The 26,892-nt window shown below is 43.6% G+C and overlaps 1 protein-coding gene across 1 annotated transcript; it reads left to right on the top strand.

The window, feature by feature from the left end:
• The first annotated feature begins 905 nt into the window (after window positions 1–905).
• foxo1a (forkhead box O1 a) lies at window positions 906–26,008 on the top strand. Its single transcript, XM_034701732.1, has 3 exons — window positions 906–1,885; window positions 21,478–21,669; window positions 21,902–26,008. Exons 1-3 carry the CDS (start codon window positions 1,223–1,225, stop codon window positions 23,090–23,092), a joined length of 2,046 nt encoding a protein of 681 aa, XP_034557623.1. The 5' UTR covers window positions 906–1,222; the 3' UTR covers window positions 23,093–26,008.
• The last annotated feature ends 884 nt before the right edge of the window (window positions 26,009–26,892 follow it).

The raw sequence follows: 26,892 nt of genomic DNA on the forward strand, positions 1-26,892 counted from the left end.
GTTTATTATGTTTGCATTATCAGCATGAGTTTAAAAAATATGGATGAATAAAACATTTTTGATCGTTAACATCGTCTTAAAGGGATAGTTGCCACTTGATTCTGTCTAAATTTAGAATTTAATTCCATTGGATAACAATGAATTGCTGTCACTGACAAAAAATGAGGTGATATTGATGAGAGAAATTATGCAACACATGATGTATTCTACAAAAGTGAGAGAGAAGATGGTTCTGGGTTTTTATATCAAATCACAAACACCAATTTGGAAGAAAGGTAACAGATTTAAGATTTCTCTGCTTCACTTATCATTAATAACAAGATTCAAGATTCAAGATTCAAGAAAGCTTTATTGCCAAGTGAGCTGCACACAGAAGGAATTTGAGGTGGTGAATGGAACACTGGTACAACAAGACAGTAAGGACACAACAAGACAGTAAGGGCAATAAATATATAAACCTAAATACAAATCCAAAAATCCTAAATCAAAATAAAATACTATCTGTTCAAAGAAAGGTAAAGAAGTGCTTTTAAAGACATGAAATATGTTAAAATGAGCCTAAGCCAGAGTGCACATGTAGTAGATGAATATAATAAGGTGTTATGGAATAATGTACAATTATTGCACATGGTTTTGAGGTATTGCACAGGAATTTAAAGTATTTAAGTAGTACGTAAGCTCCTCATAATATAAAAATAAAGTCTGATGGTAAGAAGTTATTTTCAGTCAGAGAGAAACAGCAGAAAGTTCGTTTCTCTGTCTTCTCAGATGTTTACTAGACCAAAGAATGAAAACAAGGACCATTTTTTTCATCCTACTCTTTCACTGCCGTTCATTGGCTCTCACTGAGTGTCAATCAAACATGGGCGGTGTCAGCTGACAAATGATAGTTCCAGTAAGTCCTCACATGCCTTACAACACAGAGAGTCAACAGGCTGGACGGAGGGACGGAACATCTACGAGTGGATAACAACAACAAACCTGTGGGCAACTCACTTTAAACAACTTTTTATTGCACGAGAAGCTTCCTCAGAAACCTACTTTTTATGACTGTTTACTCTCTTCTTCGCCGGCTGGGGATGTGACTCCCAGTGAAGACTTTACGCACAGGCGGAGCTCGGTTTTCCCGGATAGATTATCTCGTGTTTGCGCACATTTGTGACTTTTCAGGTTTGTAACATTTTCATGACATTGTAACTCACCGCTCCGTCACATTCTGACCATGGCGGAAGCGGCCCAGCAGCAGCCACACCTGGTGGACATCGACCCAGATTTTGAGCCCCTGTCGCGGCCCCGGTCGTGCACTTGGCCCCTGCCCCGGCCGGAGTTCATCAACCCGGGCGACTCCAACACCTCCTCCCCGGTGCCCTCAGTCAAGCAGGAGCCCACCGGGAACGACTTCATCAACAACCTGAGCCTGCTGGAGGAGACTGAAGACTTCACGGAGCAGAAGCCGGTCATCCTGTGCACTGATTTCCAGTGTCAGGAGAACTGCGTCCACCAGCAACCTCCACAGCAACATCAGCAGCAACATCAGCATCAGCCGAACCCGCAACTCCCGCATCACCACCATCAGCCACAGCAGCAGCAGCAGCAGCAACAGCAACAACAGCAGCCCCAGCAGCAACAGCAGCAGGTGCCTCTGCTCTCCTCCCCGGTCGGCTCGTCCTCCTCGGCGGCCGCAGCAGCCGCTGCAGCTCAGAGGAAGAGCAGCTCCTCCCGGCGGAACGCATGGGGGAATATGTCATATGCAGACCTCATAACCAAAGCTATCGAAAGTTCTCCTGAGAACAGACTGACTCTGTCTCAGATCTATGACTGGATGGTGAAGAGTGTGCCTTATTTCAAGGACAAGGGAGACAGCAACAGCTCTGCAGGCTGGAAGGTATGTTTGTTTACCTGCTCTTGTTTAGATACTTGTATACTCATGTGACAACAGAGTGTTTAAGTGTGACTGTGAGTTTGTGCTTTTGCTCTTGCTGGTGAGACTGTCATTTGTTGGAGAAGGTTTTCAGACTTGTGTGGGGTGATTAACAGTAGCTGCAGGAACTTCACTGTGCTTTAAAGTATGTCTTATCTCCTGTGGTATCACTGTCATACTCCTCCAGGGACCCCAGGCTTTCTGTGCTGTCTTAATAGACACTTTATTGTCACTACATCATGCGATTTAGTCAGATAACTATTTGTTTATCAACATCATCATCTCTGTTTATAACCTTCAGTTCTCCTGCAGACATTGCTGCTAATAAGAGCAGAGGATCATCTTTTTGTACAGTGACAGGAGGGCGTGCATGAAGAGCGAAGGAGCTGTTAACATAGTTTATCATTTGCTCCCATTCATAGTCTTGTGTAACCATTGTCATCCAACTCATGGCTCCTCAGTAAACTGGCCAATTGCTACCATGACCTTAGACAGTCATCTGACTTCTCCCTGCAGTATGTGATTTATACAAGTCTGCTGACTCAACAGGGGTTTTTCTCTCTTTGCTTATTTCTACTGTTCAAAAATGCTGTCAGTCCTTGCTCAGCACAGACTGCTCTCCTCTGTCCTCTCTCTCTCTGCTGTTATATGAACGTTTATGACAGACTTTGAGAGCTGAATCACAGTTTTTTTCCATATTACTGTGTGTGCTTTGAATGGTGCCGTTTGGTCCATGTCCTAAGGAGATATCAGAAGCACATTCATGGGCCCTGGAGATGGTCCAAAACATTACACAAGAGGGGACTTAAAATTTCTGATGTGGTGTGACAGGCCCTCCCATTGAACACTATTGAAGGGCGTAAACGTCCCTTTGGAGACACATAGTTTCACTGCTGTCTGACAATAAATTAATGACAGTCTACTCTCCCAGCGGGAATTCATACTGAGGCTGTAGTCTCATAGAGATTTATTATTCCTCCCTCTCTGATAGGCTGTCTGGATCACTGGAGAAATTTAAAGCAGTCGTCTAGTGTTGTTTCTCTAGTGTTTGAATCTCATGTTTGAGTCACGTGAAGAGGTGACACATTAAGGCCAGTGAGAATTACTGCTGTGGTTTTGGATCATATAGAGGGATATGTAAAAAAAAAAAAAAAAAAAAAAAGAAGTCATAACTTTAATGTTTTTGCCTTCAGAGCTGATTGAGCACCAATGGTCCATGTTCATGTTTTTAACCTCAGTGTTTACAAAAAGCATAAACTCATGTTGAGCTGTCGAATGTAGCCCAGTGAGTCAGATCATATGAGAGTGGAAAAACCCCCTCAGTGTGGTGAAATACACACAGTAAACAGAGCAGGGGCTGGGCACATGTGTTGCTAGGGGTGGTGATATTGTCCAAGAAGGTCTGCTCTGTCATGACTTTAAATGTGAAATGTGTTTTTTTCACCCCTCCATTCACGGCAGATAACACTCATAACCAAAATCCCTTATGTAACTGTGCTAATGTAAGGAAGCCGTGGGAAAAAAACTGAATTCATGTGTGCATCATGAGGGCCCAGGATAATGTAGAGTAGTTCTGTTGAAGCTCACAGGGATCAGGGTTCAGCATTCATTGGCAGTAGAGCCCTGGAGATATGAAGGGTTTAAGACATAGCATTTAAGAGGGGACAAAAATCTCATACTAAATATGGCGGCCTGTGTGTTTTTCCCTTTTTTGGTAGAATGGAAATATATATAATTTATTTATTTTGGGATTCTGCAACTATTCTGCAAAGACAGCCAATACTCTGCTGCTACACATGCTGCAGACAGTGCTGAGATGATTGTATACTAAGAAGTTGGAGTGTGCTTGCAATGTACACAGCATTGTTTACTAAGTGATTTTGCTGTTAATATATTTTTATGGGCCGATCGTATCACCTTAATGACGTAGGTGTCAGCCAGTCTCATGTAGGCAGTGTGTGTGGTTAGACGACGCCTTTAAAGATACGTATTGGTCATGTTACGCCTGAGTGTGTGGCGTGTCAACAGATACAAACTCAGGGGTTGACTGTAAAGTATAGACCATCTTTCCAGTTAGCATCTTGTCCTTTTGAGATGAGGTGACACAGAGGTGTGTCAGCTGTTGTAGAGCTGCACTTCAGGAACCATGAAACACAGCTGTGGTCCACACTTTCTCACTGGTTACTCTGTAATTAGAAAGTTATTATACAGCAGAGAGTAGCTCAGGCCAGGGACTTTCTCCTGCTGCTTTTTCCACAACAGTAGATCATTTACATTGAGTGAAAACACGACAGAGCCACACTGACAAAGAGTGTGGACATGTCTTTGTGTCCTCATTAATGTACTTAAATACACAGTGAGGTTTCTCTGGGTTTTTCCATCTGTTAAACAGTCACAGTGTGATTGGCGGCTCAGAGGGGCGAGCTCAGCCGCCGCCCGGGCTTCGCTGCTTATCCTGCCATGTTGGGGGTGTAGACTGAGTAATACTGTGGGAAAGCAAAGTGCCATTCACTGCTGCGAGGGGAGTTATTCATAGAGCTCCCCTCGGTTCTGCACAGGGGGGCCATCACACATTGTCTCCTCAGAGCCAGCTTACTTATGAGCCACAGGGCCGAGCTGAGGAAAGATGACAATGTGGAGTGGAAATTTTAGAACCAGCTGTGTGCTTTTTGTGTGTTGTTTATTCCTCAGTGGCCTTTTGACTTACAATATGTTCCTCCATTCAGTTTAATTATGTCATCAGTATTTAGCTTTTAGATCCTCGCTATTTAATATCTGAGCAAATACTAATCAGTGATGAATCAGGGTTTTTACAGCCTTGTTCTATTTGTCTTCCTCGTGATATTCTGTCTTGAAGAAGGTGACATGACAGCTTGGATATGTGAAAATATGTGAAGTGAAAGGCAGGCCTCATTTCTGAGGCATTCAAGAAAAATCATCACAAACATTTCACCCTTGACCTTGACTTCATGAGCGGTCACAAGGGACACAACCAGGAAGTGAACGATACATGTTCTGTGGTTTGTGAAAACACTGGTCTGATTGGTTGGTTGAGTTTTAATTCAAACACAGGTGAATGTTTGATTTGTCGCCTTTTGTGAGACAGCCATCAGGAGAATGATCTCCACACAAATGTTTTTATTTTCTCAGCAACATCCAGCATCTAAAAATAATCTACTGATTCAGTTGAGGTCCAGTCAAAGTTAAGCAGGGATCATTTCTCCGTGTCGCTGATCTCTCTGAGTGGACGAGGTTCACCTGAAGTGAACCGGCTGCAGCACATGAAGTTTTCATTAATCTATGATTAAGGCCGTCTGCTCTGTAATTGTTTGAGGCCCAGCTCGTTTTCTCGGCGCTGCTGATCTCCTCCACAGTCGGTCGTGTCTGAACTGAGTCATGACGGCCTCCACACTTCTCAGGCCGTCTGCGACAGTGTGAGATCTGAGGACAGTTGTGCCGGGTGGGACCAGCTTGGAGAAGCTCTGTGAGTGGACTGGACTCTGGCTCTGGATCAGGATGCTGTCCAACGGAAAGAGGAACAGATGGCACAAATTATGTATCACCAAACCTCTACGGAGAGCTGCTTGTTTATTTCTAATAACCATTAAAAATGCCTTTCTTATATATCTCACCCCAAATGGTTCTCATGTATATTCCAACTAGTGCATGTAGTGTTTCAGGCTGCAGCACACATAAATGACACATGCATTAATACAGCATGTCGTTTATCGTACGCACACTTCTTTTCAAAGCTGCCAGAAATCTGTTCTTTCTTGTATTCCTCTACGACACGTACGTCACCGCAGGATAAATATTTGGTTTCAGCCCGTAAAGTTGGGTGGCTCAGGTGCTCTTTGATGTCAGCACCGAGATCGATTCTCTGGTAGGTTTTTCTCTGTACGCGGCGCTCTCTTGACCTGGAATTCCTCGGCCTACGCTGGTAAACACTCCCACGGATCTCCAAACAAACTGTGCCGGAGCAGACAAACACGCAGGTCAGAGCAGATTGGACAGAAAGGGACACGAGGGTCATTACCATGTACATGTACCCATTGACTGTGAACCCTCGTGGAGTTACAGTGAAGGTATCACAAAGAGGAGAGCACGAGAGCTTGACATCTCTACTTCATGTCGCCCAAACTTCATAACCATCACACTGAAGTTAACTGAAGTGCCTTAAGTTTGAAGGATAAGATATCATTATGTCTTTGAGTTACACTGCACCCCTTGTTTTGTTTGTTCAGCTCTATGTTTACATGGTTTAACTCTCCTAACAGAGGGTTCTTGAGAGAGGATAATCAAGGTGTATTTGACTGCAGTGTGTTCTAGTATGTGAAATATAGTTCCCATGGACCCGAGGAACACGGCTTAAAGAAATACAGAAGCTAAAAATCCAGCTTTCTAATCCTGGGTGAGCTCAAAGCTGGCTGTACTTTATCCCCACTCTGCCTGTTTCTCTCAGTCTGAATGTGTATTAGTAGGACAGGGAGCTGGATGGAACAGCAGTCCTCCTGTTTCAACTCTCCCTCTCTCTTTCTCTCTCTCTCTCTCACACTCACACACACACACAAACACACACATCTCACCCCCCTAAGGCAGTCGAGGAGTCCAACCCTGGCATTGCCCCAAGACATGAGGGGCAGCTGTGTTTCTCAGGCAAAGAGCTGGAGGAGCCCTCCTCCCCATTTCCTGCCTGCGCCGCCTGCCTCTCCAGTCCCGGTTTCTGCCTCTGCACAAAGCAGGGCACACTTAATGGTTTCGAGGGTTACTGAACCCCCTCTGGGCCAAAATCCAAATGAGCTACCTGCTAACTGTCTTCAGAGCAAAATTAAGCGATGAAGTCAAAGAAAGAGAGGGAGCAGCAGAGACCCGGAGCGCTCTGAGTTCAGACTGGGTGACACTTGTTAGGAGTTGCATAACAAGACATTTACTGGAATCAGGGAGCCGCAGGCCAAAGTCTGGTGCCACTGGTTAGTCAGCGGAACTGTGAGGCACTGTGCTAGAGATATGTGGGACGCTATTCTCCTGTGTGTGCATGTGTGTGTGTGTGTATGTGCACATAACCTGGGCCTCATAATTAAAGCCCTGCTGCTGGCAGATGCACAGACTGGATGGCAGACAGACAGACGGGCCGGCACAGGGAACATTCCTGCACACACTTTTATATCTTTTTTATTGTGGAGCTTTATTCTAACTTTCCTTTTCTTCACAGCTGATCCTAATCCAGTATCACCTATAACCCCCCCTGCCCCTTTATTTTTCATAGCATGCAGTGTTTGATGTGCTGAATCACCATAGCTGGCAGCACATGAGTGATAAAGAGCAGCAGTGTTTGATCTGCTATAACAGGAGGGCTTAGTGACAAAATACATATTTTTATATCTATTTATCAATAAATATTTGTTCTATTATTTTATAAATAGTTGCATCTATAGTATAGCAGCAAATACTGTGATATTTGTTCACAGTTCCCAACTATACCTAAAGGTGATAACTCATAAAAGATGAAACACAAGGGGCACATTTGGGGAAAAGCAGCTTCAGTTTGTCTGTTTTCTTCAGATCAATAAGTTAAATTATATATATTTTTTATGCTGTTAATCAACAGTTTAATAAACTACAGGTTTAAGCACTGGTACATCCACTTGTTGTAGTGTTTCAGCTCATTGTGGGGAAAATGATGGTGCATATGAGTGAAAAATATTGCCATGTCAAAGTGATGTAACTGTTCCTGTCCACACTGATTTCATTGAGCAACAGCGTGCAGCTAGTAGCCCCTCTGATTATTTCGCAACCTCCTGTTTTCCTCCTGTCCTGCTCTCTCCCTGTGTTTTCGTCCATCTCTCTCTCGGCCTCTTCCAAGAAACATTTATTAATCACTGACTCAAACCTCAGCCCACTGGAATAAAAGAGAGGCAAGCAGGAAAGCAGGTCAGTGTGGCGCAGCGGGGATATCGAATGGTGTTTATGTCTGTGTGTGGCACACGTGTGTGTGTATTTATGGCTCCAGCCATTCTGATGCTATGAAGTCACATTACTTCAAACCTCAAACACGTATTGACGATTGATTCCATGTGCTGGTGCTGTCTGGGTCAGTGTTTCACTGTAAACCTTTGACAGCATGTCCAGAAAACACAGGAGGCGGCAATGGCAGACGCTGGGAAACACATTAAACACACACATGTCTGTCTGCTCGTCTTGTCTGATCCAGTTTACAATTCTGTTTCAAACAAGTTCAGATGCTGTCGGGTCATTGCTCTGTCTGCCACAGTGTGATAATGTCTTCCCTCAGAAGTCCCTGAAACATGCAGAACTTATGCAACATGCATCTATGTTGTATTTTAGCTGATGCTTTCATGATGTTTTGCTCTGTAGAACAAATGGCTGCACCATACCTGCATGGGGTTGAGGGCTTATCATGTTAAAGTGACTCTCTGTCAGGGTCTATCTGCTTCAAGACTGATGAGCTGCCATTGGTTTAGACACTAATGAGGTATTTTACATCTTAAATCTTAAAAATCTTTGAGTAACACATTTTAGGAGTGTTATAAATATTCTTCCACTAGAGGAAGAATATTTGGCTCAATTGGAAAGCAGTTTATTTTGATTTGTTTTACATTATTTCACGATTAGTTTAGATTTTAAGGAACCAATAACAACTTTAACCCACCTGTTTCTAGTTAGATCATCTTTTTCCTATTTGTCTGTATTATTCTACATTATAGTAATGTTTTTCAAATCCTTTTTATGAACAAAGAGAGCTATGAATGCAGGTAGTTTATTAGTTTTGATTCATATTTTAAATGTTTGTATTGCTTTTACAAACATAGAAAATACAGACTTAACAAAAAAAGAGCAAAAATAAAAATAAAAGCTAACCCCCCCACCCCCTTCCCAAAAGGAAAAAAAAAAAGAGCACGTCTGTTGCAATAGCAGCCTTGATCCATATTTAAAATCTTAGTGTAACACTCTTAATTTGAGCAGTCCACGAAGTAAGAGCTAACTTTGTTAAAACCCAGCTGAACCCCGGTTAGCAACACAGCTGCTGCTCCAGCTGGAAACTTCCCACTCTGAGCCTTTATCTCGCTGGAAAAGACCCAGGAAAATCCCATCAAAGTGCTCCTTTTATTTAGCGGATTCAAACAAAACAGGTCGTATGTGTACACGGGTGTTTCCACCCACCTCAGACGCTGGCATCACACACCACAGTTCTCTCCTGCCAGAGGTTTGTTTTGTCTGTTCCCTCTCTGGCTGCAGACCAGAGGATGGATCATTCAGGGAGCGTGGTGTCCACTAACTACACAGAGAGTGTAAGTGATACAGGCAGAGTGTAGTGCATCATTCAGCAGGACAGAGCTGTCAGGTGCCCACGCTTCGACAGGGAAAAAAACAAAGCTGACATCCAGTGACGGTCAGGTAAACAGTCATTCAGGATGAGTCAGAATGTTTTGTTTTTCTCAGAGCAGGTTTGGTAGTAGCGGGGAAAGCACGTGATCGTCTGTTTTTGGCAGAGGGTCCGCCTGGGCTCTGCAGTTTGTTTCACAGAGTCTGCTGCGGCTTTGTCTGCCATCACAACTTCCCATCAGTCAGAGAAATCTGAAAAATGTCCCGGTGGGTTAACAGGAAGACCTCTGCATTGTGTTACCGTGTGAGAAGAGGAACTAGTGTTTTAGCTTTTGAATAATTTCATCATTTATATGAGAAGTGAAAGCCTCCATGACTCTTCACACGAAAAAAAAAAAAAGTGTTGTCCCTGTTTCTCATGTTGTGTGTGTATGTGAAGCTTCTGCAGATGCACAGCGAGAGAGCATCACTTCTACAGGACTGCTCACCGCTGAGGGCCCCAAACCACAGGCATTACCCAGACCCACATTGTTGTGCAACTCCCGAGCTAAAGCGATTATGCACGGTGCCTGTCAGGCTGGCCCGGCATTATCACACAATCACACATGCCCCAATGCATGTGCCATTATACATACATGAACGCTCCCTGGAGCTGGCTGCCATGGATGGAAATTTAAATGCGTGCTGAGAGAAGTACGGGTATGAGTGTGCGTCAGACAGTAGTTGGTTCCCTGCTTCTGTTGTCATGGGAACTAATAGTTTATTTTGAGGTCAAAGTGCGTAACAGTGTGTATCTGAGCCACCCTGAGGTGTGTTGCATTCAGGTTTGCGTTAGTGTCACAAGTATGTGGCACTATTGTCTGTATTGTGTGGTGAAAATCTTTGCTTACGTACTTCTTATGAAAGAAACACTCACAGTGAGAGGACAGGTCACCAGCAGTTGGCTTCACGCTGACATTAACATCCACTAGCACACACTGTTATATAAAAAAAATCTGGTAAGACTTCTGGAGAAAGTGTAGGATGTTATTATCTTTTCCCCGTGACTGATAGCTGAGACAGACAAAAATGTAGCTCTCTCTGTATCTTCCAGTTTGGCGCCTCACTCAGAGTTCCTGCGTTTGATTTAAGGAAACACAGTCGTGCCAGTCAGACAGATTAGACGTGTCACCACATGTGGACTCATTTTTCTCTCAATGAATCATTCATGTGTTGGTTGGAGTGATTGACAAGAGAGATACCAAAGAAAAAAAAGAACCTTGAGGTGCTGACGACACTGGTATTTGTGTCGTCATAATGATAATCCACGATCCTTCAGTTCATTGTGTGAAGACGTGAGTCATCAGTCATTAGTAGTCATGACTTGTCTTAATGACCTTGACCTAAAGGTGAGATCCACCAGAGAAAGCTGGATCTAGGTCATGTAGTTATAATGACAGCTTTGATGATAGTTCTTTACCTTCTTCTTCTATGGTGCCACTTTTTGAGCACACCAACACTAAAGTTAGCAACATGTAGTTAGATGAAGGGTTCCAGTGAATTAACTCTTTCCTACAGTACTTCACCTCCTTTCTTCCTCCACCACTTCTCCCTCTTTGAACAGAAGCAGATTTCGGCCCGTAGCTGACGGGAAGTGGTTGCTTTGAAAGCAGCAGCAGAGCAATGATGTCATCAAGAGAGGAAGCAACTGAACGTGACGCCAGATTCTTCGGCTTCTTCCTCTTTGAGTGTTTCCTCTCTTGTTTTTCATCGTCTGCTAACGGGAAATAGATCGGTGTTATTGCTTATCGGGGCTTTAAATATTCAAAATTCCAGCAGTGAGATAATATGGTCACACTTGACAAAACAAGATAAGTGCACAGACTTGAGTCAAAAAGAGCCAAAGTAAATGCTGGAGTGAGGCTTTTTGTTTCCTGCTCTTGTCCTGACCAAAGCCTGACTGTTGAACCTGGACCGAGTTGACAGTCGCCATATTGGAAATGCTTCCTCTACTTAAGTATTGGCTAATTTAGAAACAGGTAAAAAAAAGGTGGAGTTGAGGCGGGCCTCTCGCCTCCAGGCAAACAGCTACAGAACGCCCACCTGTCAGTCAGACCAGCCATGCTGCCAACTATGCATAACGCACAGCTCTTATCCTTTTCATCTTTAGGGGATTTTTTTTGTGGCGATGTTGCATTTATTAGAGAGAATAGCTGAAGAAAGACAGGAAATGTGGAGGAGTAGAGAGTGGGGGGATAAATGCTGCAAAGGGTTGAGGCCATGAGTTGAACCAGCTGAAAACAGAGTGCAACCACCGGGCTCAAAATATGAAGCCCATGCAGAAGTGTTATAAACTGCAGTTCATTGAGCATCCGCTTGAGGCTGGATGCAGAAGCACTGGAAACCACATACACACCAATTCAAAGAAGATGATCTTTACAGCAGAAATAAACATGTTTACAGCCTTGTTCAAAAAACGGCTTGGGTCTACGTAGCTAATTTTCTATCGGCACATTGCATTTTTTTGCTAATGCGGCGGTTCAGAAGACATTAAGATTACGATTTTTGCCCAAATAAGGACATGACTGACTTGACTGACAGGCAAAACACATAGCTGTTGGCTAGGAGGCTCAAACCCCGCCTCTTTACCTCACACTACATTTGGTTGAGTTCAGCATTTCCAATATGGCTCCCACCAACGATTGGCTTCAAAACAGCACTCAGGAACACATGGGTGACGTCATGTATACTACGTCCAGTATTTATACAGTCTATCAGTGCAACACACAGGGCAAATCTGCTCCCCATAGCCTGTATACAAGCAAAATGGATGGACACTGGAGGTATTGCAGTTAATTGCAGTTCTGCATTAGCTTAATTTTCATCACTGAAAGTCAGTGCTTGGTCCAGACCTCCTTTGGAGCCAGCTTGATAAAGGATCCTCTGACTGTAAGTCCAGGTCTCTGTGCCCTGATCTAATGTCACACATGCTGTCACTGTCCTTCAGAATAGAGAAGATGTTGAATTTGGGGCAGCACTTCTTTACTCACTCACAACAATTTATCAGTCTTTGTCCAATCTCTGCACACATGAAGATACCGTTTTAAGACGACTGTGAAAATCTGAGTCGGGTCACAGTCTCGTCATCACTTCCTGTTCAAACACTCGTTCACTCAAAGCCCCCGCGAGCCGCTCTTGTAAAAATCACACATATTTATTTATTTCTTGTACCTTTTAGTTCCTTTTTTATAATGAACCCACGGAAAAAAGAAAAAAACTACTTAGTGATAAAAGCACTTTAATGGCTCCACTACGGCTCATACAGGGTTTTTTTGTGTTTACCCTGAAAAGAGGGTGTGTACATTTAGAACCAGCTAACAGGTACCTACTTTATAACCAAACATACTAACTGACAGTCTGCTTCATGGATATTTGGACCATGTAATGAGGGCTGCAGCAACCAAATCATTTGACTCCATGAATACACAACAGTCCTTTAAGGAAATGCACTCAGGGCTAACCTGGTAGAGACATGTTTGTTCAGTTTCATGGCATATTTCATCATTTTATATCACTGTGGACCTACTGTTCATTTTTCTCTATAGAATTATTTTTTAACCTGAAATGTTTATGAGGTCAGCATTGAGGCATGAACACAGCTTGGGGATCTCCTTGTGTTTGTCAGGTTGAATTGGGGCAACATGCGTATAAATATAACCCCCAAAACACTCTCCTATGGTGGCTCAGGCCGATGGACATGCCCCCCTCACAAACACATAGCAGTGGTCCACACACACTGCATCTTTATCCGGGCGGAGCAGGCAGCAGCTCAGCCGCTCTGCTGATCAGAGGCAGAAAATAACTGTGCTCCACAGACACAGCTCTGTGCATTTACAGACTCACATTGTGTTGCAGGGAGCAACACATGCACATATTTTAGCATGGTAAGCTTAGCCAGCACAACCCAGTCCCTGTCTGCACACATGAGCTGCGTGCTGCTTCAGTCTGAGTCAGGAAATCAGGGAGCACAGGAGAGAGAGAGAGCTCAGCATGTGAACACTGAGCTCCAGTGACGGTCATGAACATGAAATTATTTTAAAAGTGTGTGAAGCGGCCAGCTGTCGTGAAGAACACGTGATCGTTCAGGAAGAGTACAAAATGTACGGCGAGCTTTCAGCTTAGAAACGTCCTCCTTTACTCTCTCTGGAAGGCGGACGTTTCTAGGCCTCAGGTCAGGTGACTTAAGGGCTGCGTGATTAAATTGATGAAACTCAAGAGAAGCAATCATCAAACACATGAACAACGTGTTCTTTATGCTGTATCGTTATTTCCATTGAATCAGCTGCCATCAGCTTCTCGTCCTGATTGTCTTGTTTCAACAGACACACAAACTTCATCTTTCTTTTCTCCACCAGCAACGTTTTCTGGTAGTTTGACTCGTGTAAAGCGGGAGTGTGTGGCCCTCCCTCTCTCATTCAGCTGACTTTTCTTTTGGTTCCATTTGTGCAAAAGTCAGTTGGGGTCGAACCAGAGGAAACAGCAGATGACTTATTATTCTCTCTCTGAGTTCTGTTTGTTTGGCCCCATAATGAGGGCAAATCATAAGTGGGGAACTGTTACTGAGATGTACAGTAAGAGCTTTATCCGCCGTTGTAAGCCTGCTGGAAAAGCCTACCTGGCCTGCCCCCCCTTTCCTTTTTCCTCTTGTTTTTGCCCTGTCAGATGGCAGAGTTTTGATTAGGAAGTTGCAGCTCTTGAACCTGCTGTTCTCTCCAGCTTGCCCTGCAGCTAGCTGGGCCCTCTGCAGAGGCATCGGTGGGATCAGTATCAGGACCAGGCAGCTCTTCCTGTGTGGATACAATGCAGCAGGAAGTTCACTAATAGCCCCTCCACTCCACTCCACTCCACCGCTGGTCCCACAATTTCACAGAGTGATGAAAGATCCTGGAGTGTCAGTGGCTTTTCTGCTTCTCACCGTGCGCACGAAACCACTCACAGACTGTTTATCATTCGTCTGCAGCGTCTGTGAGACCGATCAATCTTAAGCTCAACCAGTCATCATCCGCTCAGGAGTCCAAGTTCAGCTCCCTGTGTGCGTGAGTGTGTGTGAGTGTGTGTTTGAGAGGAGGGCGGCTGGGTGCACTCGGATTCTTTGCAGAGGATTGTGAAAAGGAGATCCTGCCAAGAGGCCGTCAGTAAATACATTTGCAGACAGATTTGCTTCTGCATGACTTGCGTTTTCTGCCTCTCCATCTGCGCTTTACGACGCTCATATAACTCAGCATCTAACAATGACCATGTTGAAGAGGTAATTTTCCTGGAAGTTATAGGCCGCTGCATGGGCTCGTAGAACTCTAAAGTGAATTAAAGGAGCTCCATACTGAGAGCTCTGTGTCCGGGCCTCCTCATTCCTCTCCCTTGGCCAAATTGAATTATGGGAAGTTGACGTCAGCAGGTGAGAAAGTGAGCCTTTTTCCCTGCAGCTGAAGTGTGCGATCAGCTGTGGCCTGTAGTGAGCGCGCATGATATCCCCGTGGAGTGAGTATAAAAGGACAAGGAGGGAATAGAGGACGAGGAAGGAGAGGGCAGAGATGATCTATTTCTGGTTTGATCCATATCCTAGGGTCAGTTTCTATTTTTAAAGACTTATTTCAACTCAGAAATTTGTGGTCAAACAGTTCTTTTTATACCCCCTGCTAACAGTAACACATTGATGCCTTCCTGACAAGTCAGACCTGAGGCGCTGCGCTGTACTTTTTAATGCTATGCAACAATTTTCTATAGACTATTTTAATAAAACTCAAGATATAGCTCAGAGTTTCCATTTCCTGTACTCTGTTTTTATGTGTATGGCTTTTCATGATTAGGCTGTATTGACTTTAAGAAATAGGTCAGTGATTATCACCGCTCTGCTCAATATTGCTGAGGATAACCTATCAAACTGCAAACACATGAAGTCATCACGCTATTCAGAATGCTCTCTGATTTTGGTCATGGGGAGCTCGATTGCTTCCATATTACAGGTGTGTTCGCTGTGTGTGTGTGTGTGTGTGTGTGTGTGTGTGAGAGAGAGAGAGAGAGAGAGATTCCGAGTGTGTAGCCGAGTGTGAAGATTGACACACCCAGACTGCACCAGTTCTCTTGAATTATTAATAAAATAAACCACACAATCACCCAGCAGATAAATATTGGCAACCGTTGAGATGTTAAATTAAAAAGGCTGCATGCAGTTAAGCACTACGACCGGCACCTTCCTCCACCAGTGGTTTCAGACACAAGAACACCTATAAAAACATTTTGTCGCTCACATAGAGGCCTCCTTCGTCATTTCAGTTGATGTTTTAACCAGGTAAAAACTCCTTACAGCAGCTTCAATGAAAGATCAGCACATGAGAACTCATTGATCAGAGAACAAGAGAGTAATCTGTCTGGACAGCTGCTGAGGTCAGCTCTTTCTACTCAGATGTCTCTGCTGCTGAGGGTGACGGACACATTTGTAAGGGCACCACAAATCAGAGGCTGGGTCAACCCTATGATCTTTGGCCTCTTCCCCTCTATATCTCATGTCTTGTGCTCTCCTATGACTCTGCTGTTATCATTCAATCACCCTCTGATGCCAGTTAACCACAGTGTGCTACCTTCAGGTGTTCCATGCTCAGAATCAGACACCATCAGGTTCTGGATCAAAAGAGGACTCAATACATCTGTAACGGGGGAGGAAACCTGCCGTGAGCGGATGCTTGATGACTGTGTTGAAGGGGGGTGAGGTGGTTCCCCGTCATCACTTGTCGTCCCGCCATCTCACCTGCAGCCGCGTGCTCAGCTCCATACATGCTGTAGTTAAGCGGGCAGACCTGCTGAGCTGGTGTTAGACTAATCACAGGTTTACACGTTTTCTGTCTAAACCACACTGATCTAACTCAGCCAGACTCAGCACAAAGCTCCAGACGTGAGCAAGCTGCAGCTTTAGAGCTGCTTACTGTGGTGGTTAGAAAAGGAGCTCTGCATACTCTATAGGTCATTCTCTCTTCATAGCCGCAGACATTACACAGAAAATTACAGTGCAAGAACACACCTACAGTTACTTAAGATGGGCACCGAAGGTGTGAAAGTCTGTTCAGGACGACACTGTTTCTCTAATGAGCTCTGTAGAAATAGTGCAGAGAAACCACATTTTTTACTTTCCTGGCTGTCATACCTCTGATAAAGTCATGTGAAACTTGTCAGAGAGGTGCGTGTGCGTGAGCTTGAGGAGGTAGCATCTCTGCAGACACTCTGTACCTGCAGCAGCCTCTGCAGCTGAGGTTTCACTTGTGGCTTTCTCTCGATTCAGAGCGGGCCTGCATGTAGGTGGTGTTTCACTCTGCAGGGGAATTTTACTTTTTTATTAGATGAGTTGACATTTGAGCAGCTCTGAGAGCGTCAGAGCCTCGGTCAGTGTGCCAGCATGTGTCTGGCACACGCTATTCTTTTTTTATAGGTACTTGGCTACTGTTTGCAAGAGAGAGTAGAAGCAAGAGCAGGGGAGAAGGGAGGTAAACAGAGGACAGGAGGGAAGGAAGGACACAAGATGAGGAGAAAGGAGCACAAGGAAGCAGTTGAGTAGGAAGGAGGCGGCAGACTACAGGGCAGAAAAGGAGAGGAGGGTAGAAAGGAAAAATGTTGAAGAAGGAGGCATGAGATCAGAGGAGATTTAAGGTGAAGGGTGAGAGGAGGTAAGATGAGGCGAAAAGGAGAGGAAAGGAGTTTAAATGAGGGAGAGGAGAGAAGAAATAAAGGGTAGGAATGAGAGGAGAAGGAGAGCTGCACTGAACACTGTGGCCTTTCAGTAGTGCTGCCAGTGAGGGAGTTTAAAGCAGCACAGTGTGTTCTTTACTGATCCATGCCCACTCTGTCACACACACAACCCCTCTTTCTCCATTTCTTAAATAGCACACACACACTTACACACACACTAACGCCCTGCTCCCCCGACGGCCATGCTGCATCCATTGGTTGAGTCATGACGTATTAATTTGTGTCATTCAGTTTCAGGAGTCACACGACGAAGTGAACATTCATGTAATAGATGAAGTGTGACATCAGGGCCTCAGAGCCTGCTGCTAAACATAAACTCTCCAGGAGTTTTTGTGCGTGTGTGTGTGTGTGTGTGTGTGTCAGGGGGAGTCAGGGGAAAGGGGGCGAAGGCTAAATTTTGCGTTGTCCACTTGGCTCACGTCGCTGTGGCTTCACATTCCAAGCCTTTTTTCTCCGGCTCATGACCGCCGGGTTTCCTGTGAGGCAGGAAGTCAGCTCTGTTTCCTGTCAAGTCCTCTTTCATGTGGTCACTTCCTTCTGTTTTGCCAGCGTCGCTCTGATCTGTTGACTCAGAGAACAGCGGCGCTGATTCTCGCGGTGGGCTCTGGCACCATACAGACAAATATTTAATACGATCCTTCAGTCTAAAAGTCATACTGAGATGTCAAGTTACTTCCTGTTTTTACGATAACATCAATCTCCAGTGCAAAACATATGCTTTTATTGCATGCACTTGATGTGATGGTTTGCATTCTTGAAGTGTGTGAGTGTAGCATGTTTAAATAACAGAGGAGGATTATCAAATCATATCTTCTCTGGCAGCATGCAGGAATTAAGGTTGTTTTTTCTTCACACAATCCTTTTCCAAAACTTTCTCCATTTATTATTTTTCTTTCTTCTTAATCTGCAAAAAAAGAAGAAACAAAAAAACTCCCCTTCCAAAGATAGGACAGTGTTATTGGCACATTTTTATACAACAGAAGATAGAATGGTCCTCGGGTGAGGGTTATCAGAGTTCAGTTGTGTGAAATTGTGGGTGTTGTAACCTTGCTGAGGAATGTTGATTGTGATGGCTGCCTGGCTGGGAATCCTGCCTTTACTGTTTCCTAAGAGATACTAACACATTGGCTCTGATTACAATTGAACTTTGCACGCAGTGATTAGCTGGAATGTTAAGATTTCTGTGTGCTGCGGCCAGAGATAAATCTGTGTCACATCCAGATACAGGATCCTACAGAAACACACTCTTACTTCATCAAACATTTTGTTCTTTCAAATTTGAAAAGACAAGACATCAACAAAGGTGGCATGAAATGTGCCGTGCTTGTCATTCCTATGTGCAAGTCTGTGTGTGTGTGTTTTAAGTGCATGATGGTGCATTCATGTGCCTGTGTTCATCCCAAAATCATGTGTGTTTTCAGACCAGCTGCAGGGGAGTGAGCAACAAAATTAAAACCATACTCTGCTGCTGTTTGTCATGATGCCACTCCGCTTAAAAACATGAGCTGGAACACACACATACACACACACACTAACACACACAAACACAGACGAGGCTTTTCCATTGGCCCCAGCAGACACCCTTTAGCCACACTCCCCACACAGTACGCCGAGTTCTGCCGAGTTCCCATCAGAGGAGTTTTTATGACCCCTCACTTGTACTCCCTCTTCTTCGTGCAGGCTTTTAAACATTCTCCATCATGACAACACCCAGCGTAAGACTGTGACATAAACTAAGTGTAGTGTCTTGCTGTGTGTTTCTCCTTCCTGTCATCAGGATGATATAGGGCTGTAACAGGACATCCCGGCGTCTGCACTCACATTGTAGTCATTCCTCACTGCAGCACAGCTGAAATTACCAGCACTCTCCGTGGTCATGGGAAAGAGAAGCTCATGACCAGACCCTACTCCTCGCCTTTTGTCATAACTAGCATGGGGGAGAGAAGAGCATTTGCTAGGCTCATCAAGGAAGAGCTGTCACATCGTTCAAATCATGCAAACTTGAGTATTGACCAAGACTGATTTCCATTCATTAATAAAAGGCATGGTGTCCTCCATGTGCAGGACAGTCTGACATCCTCCAGTAAAGAGAGGAAGGAGGCTAAGGGCCTCTGTCCTCTAGTGACGTGTTTTCTGCTGACAGCACCCACAGCCTCAAGTGTCAGAGCACTTCACAACTAAGCTTACTGTTGTTAGACTACAAAAGTTGTCCTGCAGCACTTCTGCTTCCTTCAGTAGTGACCATTAGGTCTGTTTTAAAATGCAAAAATAGTTGCAAGTAATTTTCAATCCAGAGCGTTAAAAATTGGAACAATTGACGAGGGCGTTTTTGGGACTTCTGATGCTGAAAGCTAGAAACGCTGAAACGCTGAACTGCAGAACTGCATTGGCATTAGAAAATAGACACTGCCAGTAGAGCTGGGCGATATCACTAATTATCACAATAAATATCAAATCAGTATTTCATTTAATTTCAAAGGCAGATTTTTGGTTCTGAGTGAAAGTTGAAGAAACCAGACGGTTTGTTAGCTTGTATCTGTATTTAGTTTTCTGATAAGCTTCCTGAATCCATCATTTCTGACAATGCTAAGAAAGTAAGATGTGTAAGTTTTCTTCCATCGCCTTCTCTCGTTCCAGCTGTGTTTACATTCCGCTACAAACGTCTTTAAGCCCCGCCTACCTCTCACTCCACGACATGATTGGCTGTCCAATGCCGTCTTCTTCTTCGGTCTAATATTGGGTGGCAACTAGTGTTTTAGGCTCATTAGCACCCCCTCCCTGTCCAGTGGTTGGGGGATGTATTTACAGGTTTAATTATACTGAACTTTAATTAAACATTTGTTATATTTATATTGAGGAAAATTATATCATAATTATTGTTATTGAATTATCGCCCAGCCCTAACTGCCAGTGCAAAATATGTTGATTGACACTGCCTTAAGGAAAGAAGTTAATTGTCCACATAAATTCAAACATGGAGGTCAGATTTCTTATCTGAAGGAGTCCTGGTAAACAAGCTGTCGTGGAATCTGTCAGGGTTTATGGAGAGCTTCCCAAGGTCAAGGGATCTAACCTAATGATGTCTTAGTGATTAAGTTAAAAGTCAAAACTCTTTGTGGAGTTTGAAAGGTGTTGAAGTCACCTTTAAGGTTGAGTTGCATTGTTGAAAAAGAAGTATACTGCTGTTTTATTCTTGTGCACTATTTCAGATGGAAAGTATTCGGCTTTCAGACTGTATGAGAAATACAAAAAATTCAAATTAATTTCATAAAAGTTTCTATTTTTCAGACATTTCATAGACTAAACATGTCATTGGGACTACCTCCAGAGGTAAATCATCAATGAATCGTGATATAGCTTAGAGTTTGTGATATTTTAATGTGAAGAGGTGGCAGAGATGAGAAGAAGCAGAGGGCAGACTGTGAACCAGATGTGAGGCAGTGACTCACAGCAGGAACAGGCCTGATGACGTTAGCCACTATGCACGCTAAGCTCTCTCTCTGTGTGTGTCTCTCTTTGTGTGTGTGTACGTATGTGTGTGTGCCGGGGCTTCCATCTTTCTTCCAAAACAACAAGCTCTACGCATGCACAGTAACGTCTGGCCAAGGCTCATTACTTCATGTTATGGCCAGGACACAAAACCACACAGAGACGAGGAGTGTAAGTCACTCTCCGAGGGTAAACGGTCACTTAGGCAACAGTTTGGGATGATTTGGAGTTTGAAAAATAGTGAAGGAAAACAAATGAAGTTTAGGACTTTGGGTAAAAAAGTGTCAGACAGAAACGGTGCGTCACCCTCTGCAGTTTGCTTATCAGATATATTCTGGCTCATGTTTGCAGGCTTTTAACAATGCTCCACTAGCTTCCTGCACAAAAATTAGTTTTTCCACTGAGGGTGTCACTAAGCAACGTGAGAGTGCACTATTGATGTGTCTGTAAGAGGAAAGATTAGTCTGTTTCCTCCCTTTGATTCTGTGCTGGTTTAGACAAGACACGTAGTCAGGTGGAATGTGATTGTTGGTTTAATGGTGTTTTTCAATGGGCCCCTCTGTTTTTGTGAGGGAAGCAGAGGCCTGCATGTACAGTATGTTTGGAGATAAGAGTGTGTGCAGTTTAATCCTTGCTCACTGCAGGATGTATTGCTCATTCAGCGAACGTATTCACACCTGTTGTGTGTGTGTGTGTGTGTGTGTGTGTGTGTCCAGATGGGTTTCTTTTGATTCCAAATGGCATTAGATTGTTGACTGACCTTAAAATCTCCCCTTTCTCCTCTATAAGTCAGCTGTCAGGCCCTGTGTGTTTGAAAAGAGAACCACCTGCACAGATGGATTAGCACTTTTATGTTAAGGCAGACCTGAAGTGTTTCGGGAAAAGGGCAAACACACATCTCTCTGTTTGTCTCCCTCTCAACAAACTTTTCTCTTCTTCTCCCGCAGAACTCCATCAGACACAACCTGTCGCTGCACAGCCGCTTTATTCGTGTGCAGAACGAGGGGACCGGGAAGAGCTCGTGGTGGATGCTAAATCCAGAGGGCGGGAAGAGCGGCAAGTCCCCGAGACGCAGGGCAGCCTCGATGGACAACAACAGCAAGTTTACCAAGAGCAGAGGAAGAGCTGCTAAGAAAAAGGTAAAGACAGATCAAATCCATCAGATTCTTCTTCTTCTTCAGAGACAAATGATAAATAAGTTTGTGAATTGTCTGTATTTATCCTTTGGTCAGCCGTAGTCAGATTTGATCACACTGTTGATATGGTATTTCTTAAAAGAGCATTTGTAATAAATTAAAAAATGTTCCACTCACTGCTCCTGGGACATGCACTGTCAATTGGTGGACTAAGGATCCTCTTGTGTCTCCACAGCTGTCTCTGCAGGGTGGTCCTGACGGAGGAGCAGACAGCCCCGGCTCCTTCTCCAAGTGGCCCGGCAGCCCAAACTCCCACAGCAACGACGACTTTGATGCATGGAACAGCTTCAGACCTCGAACCAGCTCCAACGCCAGCACTGTGAGCGACCGCCTCTCACCTTTCATGCCTGAGGATGACTTCGGGGAGGCAGATGTTCACATGGGCTACCCAGGAGCCCCTGGAGCCAAGATGACGGCCACGCTGCCCAGCCTGACAGAGATGACGGGCTCTTTGGTTCACAGCTCTGAGAACGTCATGGAGAATCTCCTGGACAACCTGAACCTGCTCTCGCCAAACAACTCACAGGTTGGAGGAGGCGGGACAACCCCGTGCTCCTCCCAGTCCTCACCCTCTCCCATGATGCAACCGAGCCCCGGATATCCAGCATACAGCTCTCCCAGCATGGCTCCTCAGCCTCAGCAGGAGTACCGCAAGTGTGTATACGGCCAAGCGGGAATGAACACGCTATCGTCCATGCCGCTGCAGACACTGCAGGAGAGTAAGCCCAGCTTTGGACCAGGCCTGGGCCAGTACAGCTGCCCTGCAGGGCTTCTGAAGGAGCTGTTGACCACAGACACAGACCAGCACGGAGACCTCATGCCTTCAGTGGACTCGGTGGTGTCTCAGTCCAGTGGGGGCTGCATGCTGCCACCATACAGCAGCAGCCAGCATGCAGCCAAACTAATGGGTGGAGGGAATGGACAGCCACATGCTTTCTCTCACTCTCGCACCCACAGTGTACGCAGCCAGGCCCCTGCCACTCCACCTTCTATGAATGGCCGCCTGCTCATGCCCCTTGGTCACAGCGGGGCCAACACACGTTTGCCATTAGCCAAAAGCCCGATGCAGATGCCTTACAGCCTCTCCAGCCACCTCAGCGCGGGAGGGGGGATGCCCGGCAGCTTCTGCCCACTCAGCACCAACGGATACGGACGACCTGGCCTAATGCAGCCCTCACACACCGAGAAACTGCCCAGCGACCTGGACGACATGTCCATTGAAAAGTTTGAGTTTGACATGGAGACGGTCCTTCATGACACTCTAATGGACGGGGACTCCCTGGACTTTAACTTTGAGCCGATGGTGACCCAACAAGGTTTCCCACACGGAGTGAAGACCACCACACACAGCTGGGTGTCAGGGTAGAAACTGTGGTGCAGAAAAAGATCAGATCAACTGACCTGTTGTTGCTTTTTGGTGAAAGACACAAAAACATTCAGTCTATTGAAGGATGTTTAATCCTCCTCCTAACTTTAACACCGTTTCTGCACAGTCAATGTTCCTTTTTCAAAGATACTTTTTTGGATCTCTTCAGGAGACTGAAACTGGTTGTGATCTGCTGAGAATACATCTCCGTTAGTGCCCCTGAACTGGTGAAGACAAAACAGTCACATAATCTGTACAAACTAAGTGCCAAACATTTTGCCTTAACAGAAGAGCCCAACAGAAACACACCTCCTTTGGTTTACTCATTAAGGTCACAGATCACAGCAACACAATCTGTACAAGTGCTTGAACACAAACCCTGCTGTTTACTTTTTCACAATCAAACTTCATGTATGTACAGAGTAGTGATAAGTGAGTACCACTACAGCAGATTTATGAAGGCAATGTGACTGTGGGTTTGTAGACTGACATGGTGTGGAGTAAGAGACTTCTCAAGGGATGATGTTACATTTGAACTCACTTTGTTGTCATCGCCTGAATGTACATAATGTCAGCACACAGTTTGTAAAATCAGGTCTCGTAGTGAATTTTTTTAAAGACTGTAAATAGTGTTTACTGAGGGGAAGCAAAAAAAAAAATCAGAGAAAACTGGATCAGATTATTTTAACACATCTGTGCTTGAGGATTCTCCTAAATCAGGCTGTAAACCGTTCATAAAGTTTCTAAATTCTTGTACATACGTTAAGAATGTATATTAACATGATGTAGTAGATGTTTACTAGCTTTAGTATATATTTGAGACTAAATTATTTGTGGTTGATATAGATTTATGCTGGTGCGTAACCTGCACTCAGACATCAGAACTGCTCTGAGTCGTTTGTCACTCTTAACCTTAATACCACAGAGGCCTATTTATTGTGCCTAACACAGTAGATTTAGACTGCAGCCTTGAAGAGTTTTATATTTAATGTCTATGGTCCAGAAGATCCTCAAATCTTAAACAGTGCAGTGAATTATATATCTTAAGTTTCCTGCTTTTACTTTTATGTAGAAGTGAAGGAGAAACGAGTGACAGTAGATTGCTTTTTCTTGAACGCATCACAGCGCTCTGAATGTGAAGAGGTGAAGGCTTGTTGGAGGTTAAAGATGCTCTCGGTCCTCCTGTTGTTTTCACAAAGAGGCAGAGTCCACTTGTCAGAGATTGTCACTGAAGACACTGTGAGATACCAGCCTGTCCCCGGTTCACTTTCAGAACTTCTTTAACTCTCTTTTTTAGTCTCTGAAGTTTAAGTGTGGCTGATATAACTTAAGTAGCCCTGTGTTGCTTTCTGTAGAATCAGCTTTGCTGCTTTGAACGAGACTCCACTTTCACTCTGTCCCTCCTACCTCTACCTATCTCTGTGTCTTTTTAAACATTTTATAGAACTGTAACATGTGACTCGATGGCTCCAATCATCTTTTAAATAACAAGTCTGACTTTTTTAAGATGCTCTTGAGAAGCACCACTAAGTGTTAAGTATCCTATCAAGCTTGTATATTTGCCTTTTCTGACTGGCTTTTCTTACTTCTAGCTGTACTAATGAGCTCGTCAGTCACAAACAGTGACACATTGTTTCTACCTTTGTGGAGATGATGTCTGTAATAATGACTGCCTCTCATGCGGCTAACTCAGAGGTTGAATGACCATGTAATTTAGAGATAACAAACTTAAACTGCCTATTTGACATTAATTAATGTTTAATCTGTGATTCATAAAGAAACCACATGTGTATGACAGTGTCTGATTATGTGTTAGCCTTGAGTATGCTAGTTTTTTATCTAAGTCATAGTTTAAGTCGGCTCATCCTCGACAGGAGGGGAAACCTCATGGGTTGAAATCCAGACTTGCATACTTGGGAGCGGTGAAAGCACATGACCAGACACTGCTGACATTCAGAGAGCAGTGCAGGTTTTAAAGAGTCAAATTCAATTGTTAACATTTCAAAAAGGCCCTGCAGGGACGCCAATAAAGAAGCTGCTGTTTGGCTTTGGTGCCAGGTGTTGCCTTTCTTACCCAAACATGCCAGAGTGTACTATAGCCAAATCTGCCTTTTGAAGTTAAAGTGATATATTTAGCATTTTTATCATGTGATATGTTCAGAATTAAATATATAAATATATATTTGTGCCGGTCACTCAAGTCAGGATGAACTGTAATGAATCCATGTAGTCAGTGTCACAGGGTTCACTCTAAAAGTAAAGAGCTGTACTAAGTAAATTATATCTCTACATTTTTAAATGATTGAATCTATGCATTGTATTTCTTAGTTTTGTGTTGCTATTGATATATTTCCTTTTTCTTTGAATTTATGACAGAGATATTTTATTGTAACATAGCGCTGTGAGATATTATGGTGATGTTGTCGTCAAAACTCTATGTTCCAGATAGTTATATGGGAAAAAAATGAAGTTTATTTAGAAAATAGATGATGCAGTGATTAATATGCTAAGCTTTTGTAAACTGACAATGTTGTATTTCTTGTATTTTAGCTACAGTTTTTAGAAAATAGCTTCAAAAAGCAAATTACTAGAAAAAAAGTCAAGGTATACTGAGTTTTTAAAATGAAAACACACTTTTTAGTCAGAGAGAGATGTCCTGCTCAGAACGCAGATTCTGGACCAATTTTGTAATTTTATGAATAGAGAGATATTGCACTTTTACTCACATTTTATAACAAAGTGCTCCTCATAACATGAGGAAGAGTTCCCATGACATATTTTCAATAAAATCTGTTACATCTAACTTATATACAGAAATAAATTGGGCTTGTGCTGTTTGATTTGCAGTCAATACGGATATGTAACTTGTTCAATATTAATGTATTAAGACCTGAATAAATGTAATTCTGTGTTTAATTTGTGTCATATTTATTATTCAAGAGTAAGATGTTTATATCAGCAGTGCACCTTGGAGTTTGAGCTTCATACAGTCTGTCTCAATTTGATGAGGAAGGAGAATGGTTGGAAAGCCTGTAGGACGACCGTAATAATCTGGCTGGTTGTGTGAGACATCAGTCGGTTGGACCTGAAATTTTGCAGCATGAAAGTTGACTATAGGTGGAAAATCTAAAAGAAACAGCTGATTCAAATACACCCACACTAAAAAAAAAGAAGGAAAACAAATTATGTTTTCAATCCAGGTATGAATATTCACACAGCAAACTTATTACAGGAATAATAATCTGTTTTTTTTAAGTAAAAAGAACAAATTATGTCTCCTAAAGCTACAAGTCAGAGTTTGGTTATTCACAATATTGTCCAGATTAAATATTCCCACCACCAAAGTTATTAGTTGGTGACCTATGTGCAAAAATCATGATGTAAAAAACTCCAATCAGGTATTATTTTTTCCTCTTGAGCTCTGAAAATTGTCGCCTTAAATCCAAACAGGTATTTTCAAGAGATGATGGTCTGGCCTGAAGTCAAATTTTTTGCTCCAACGAATAAGCCAACTGACATTTCCCGGTTAAAGTGACTCATTCGTGTGTCTTGAGACATCCTGCAAAGATCCAGAGGACTCTAACAGAGGCGTAGCTGGATTTTACATCATGTCTTTTTGTATGTTTGTAATAGAAGAAGTTAAAAAGTCAAGAGTTTGCAGACAATAACCATTATACATTTTCAGCTATGACACATAGTCTGAAAATCAAAGTATTTTTATAACAAGTATAATCAAGTCCTTGTTTTTATTTCCAATTGGTTAATCATTGAAAGAGAACACATTGTCACAGGAGGATAAA

This window comes from Notolabrus celidotus, chromosome 14 (assembly GCF_009762535.1).
Source record: "Notolabrus celidotus isolate fNotCel1 chromosome 14, fNotCel1.pri, whole genome shotgun sequence".
Classification (NCBI taxonomy): Eukaryota; Metazoa; Chordata; class Actinopteri; order Labriformes; family Labridae; genus Notolabrus; species Notolabrus celidotus.

What these genes read in the sequence shown, in the direction of transcription:
- foxo1a (XM_034701732.1), top strand. Translation starts at nt 1,223, where the DNA reads ATGGCGGAAGCGGCCCAGCAGCAGCCACACCTGGTGGACATCGACCCA. An exon ending in ACAGCTCTGCAGGCTGGAAG is followed by an intron (nt 1,886 to 21,477) that starts GTATGTTTGTTT and finishes CTTCTCCCGCAG; the next exon opens with AACTCCATCAGACACAACCT. An exon ending in GAAGAGCTGCTAAGAAAAAG is followed by an intron (nt 21,670 to 21,901) that starts GTAAAGACAGAT and finishes GTGTCTCCACAG; the next exon opens with CTGTCTCTGCAGGGTGGTCC.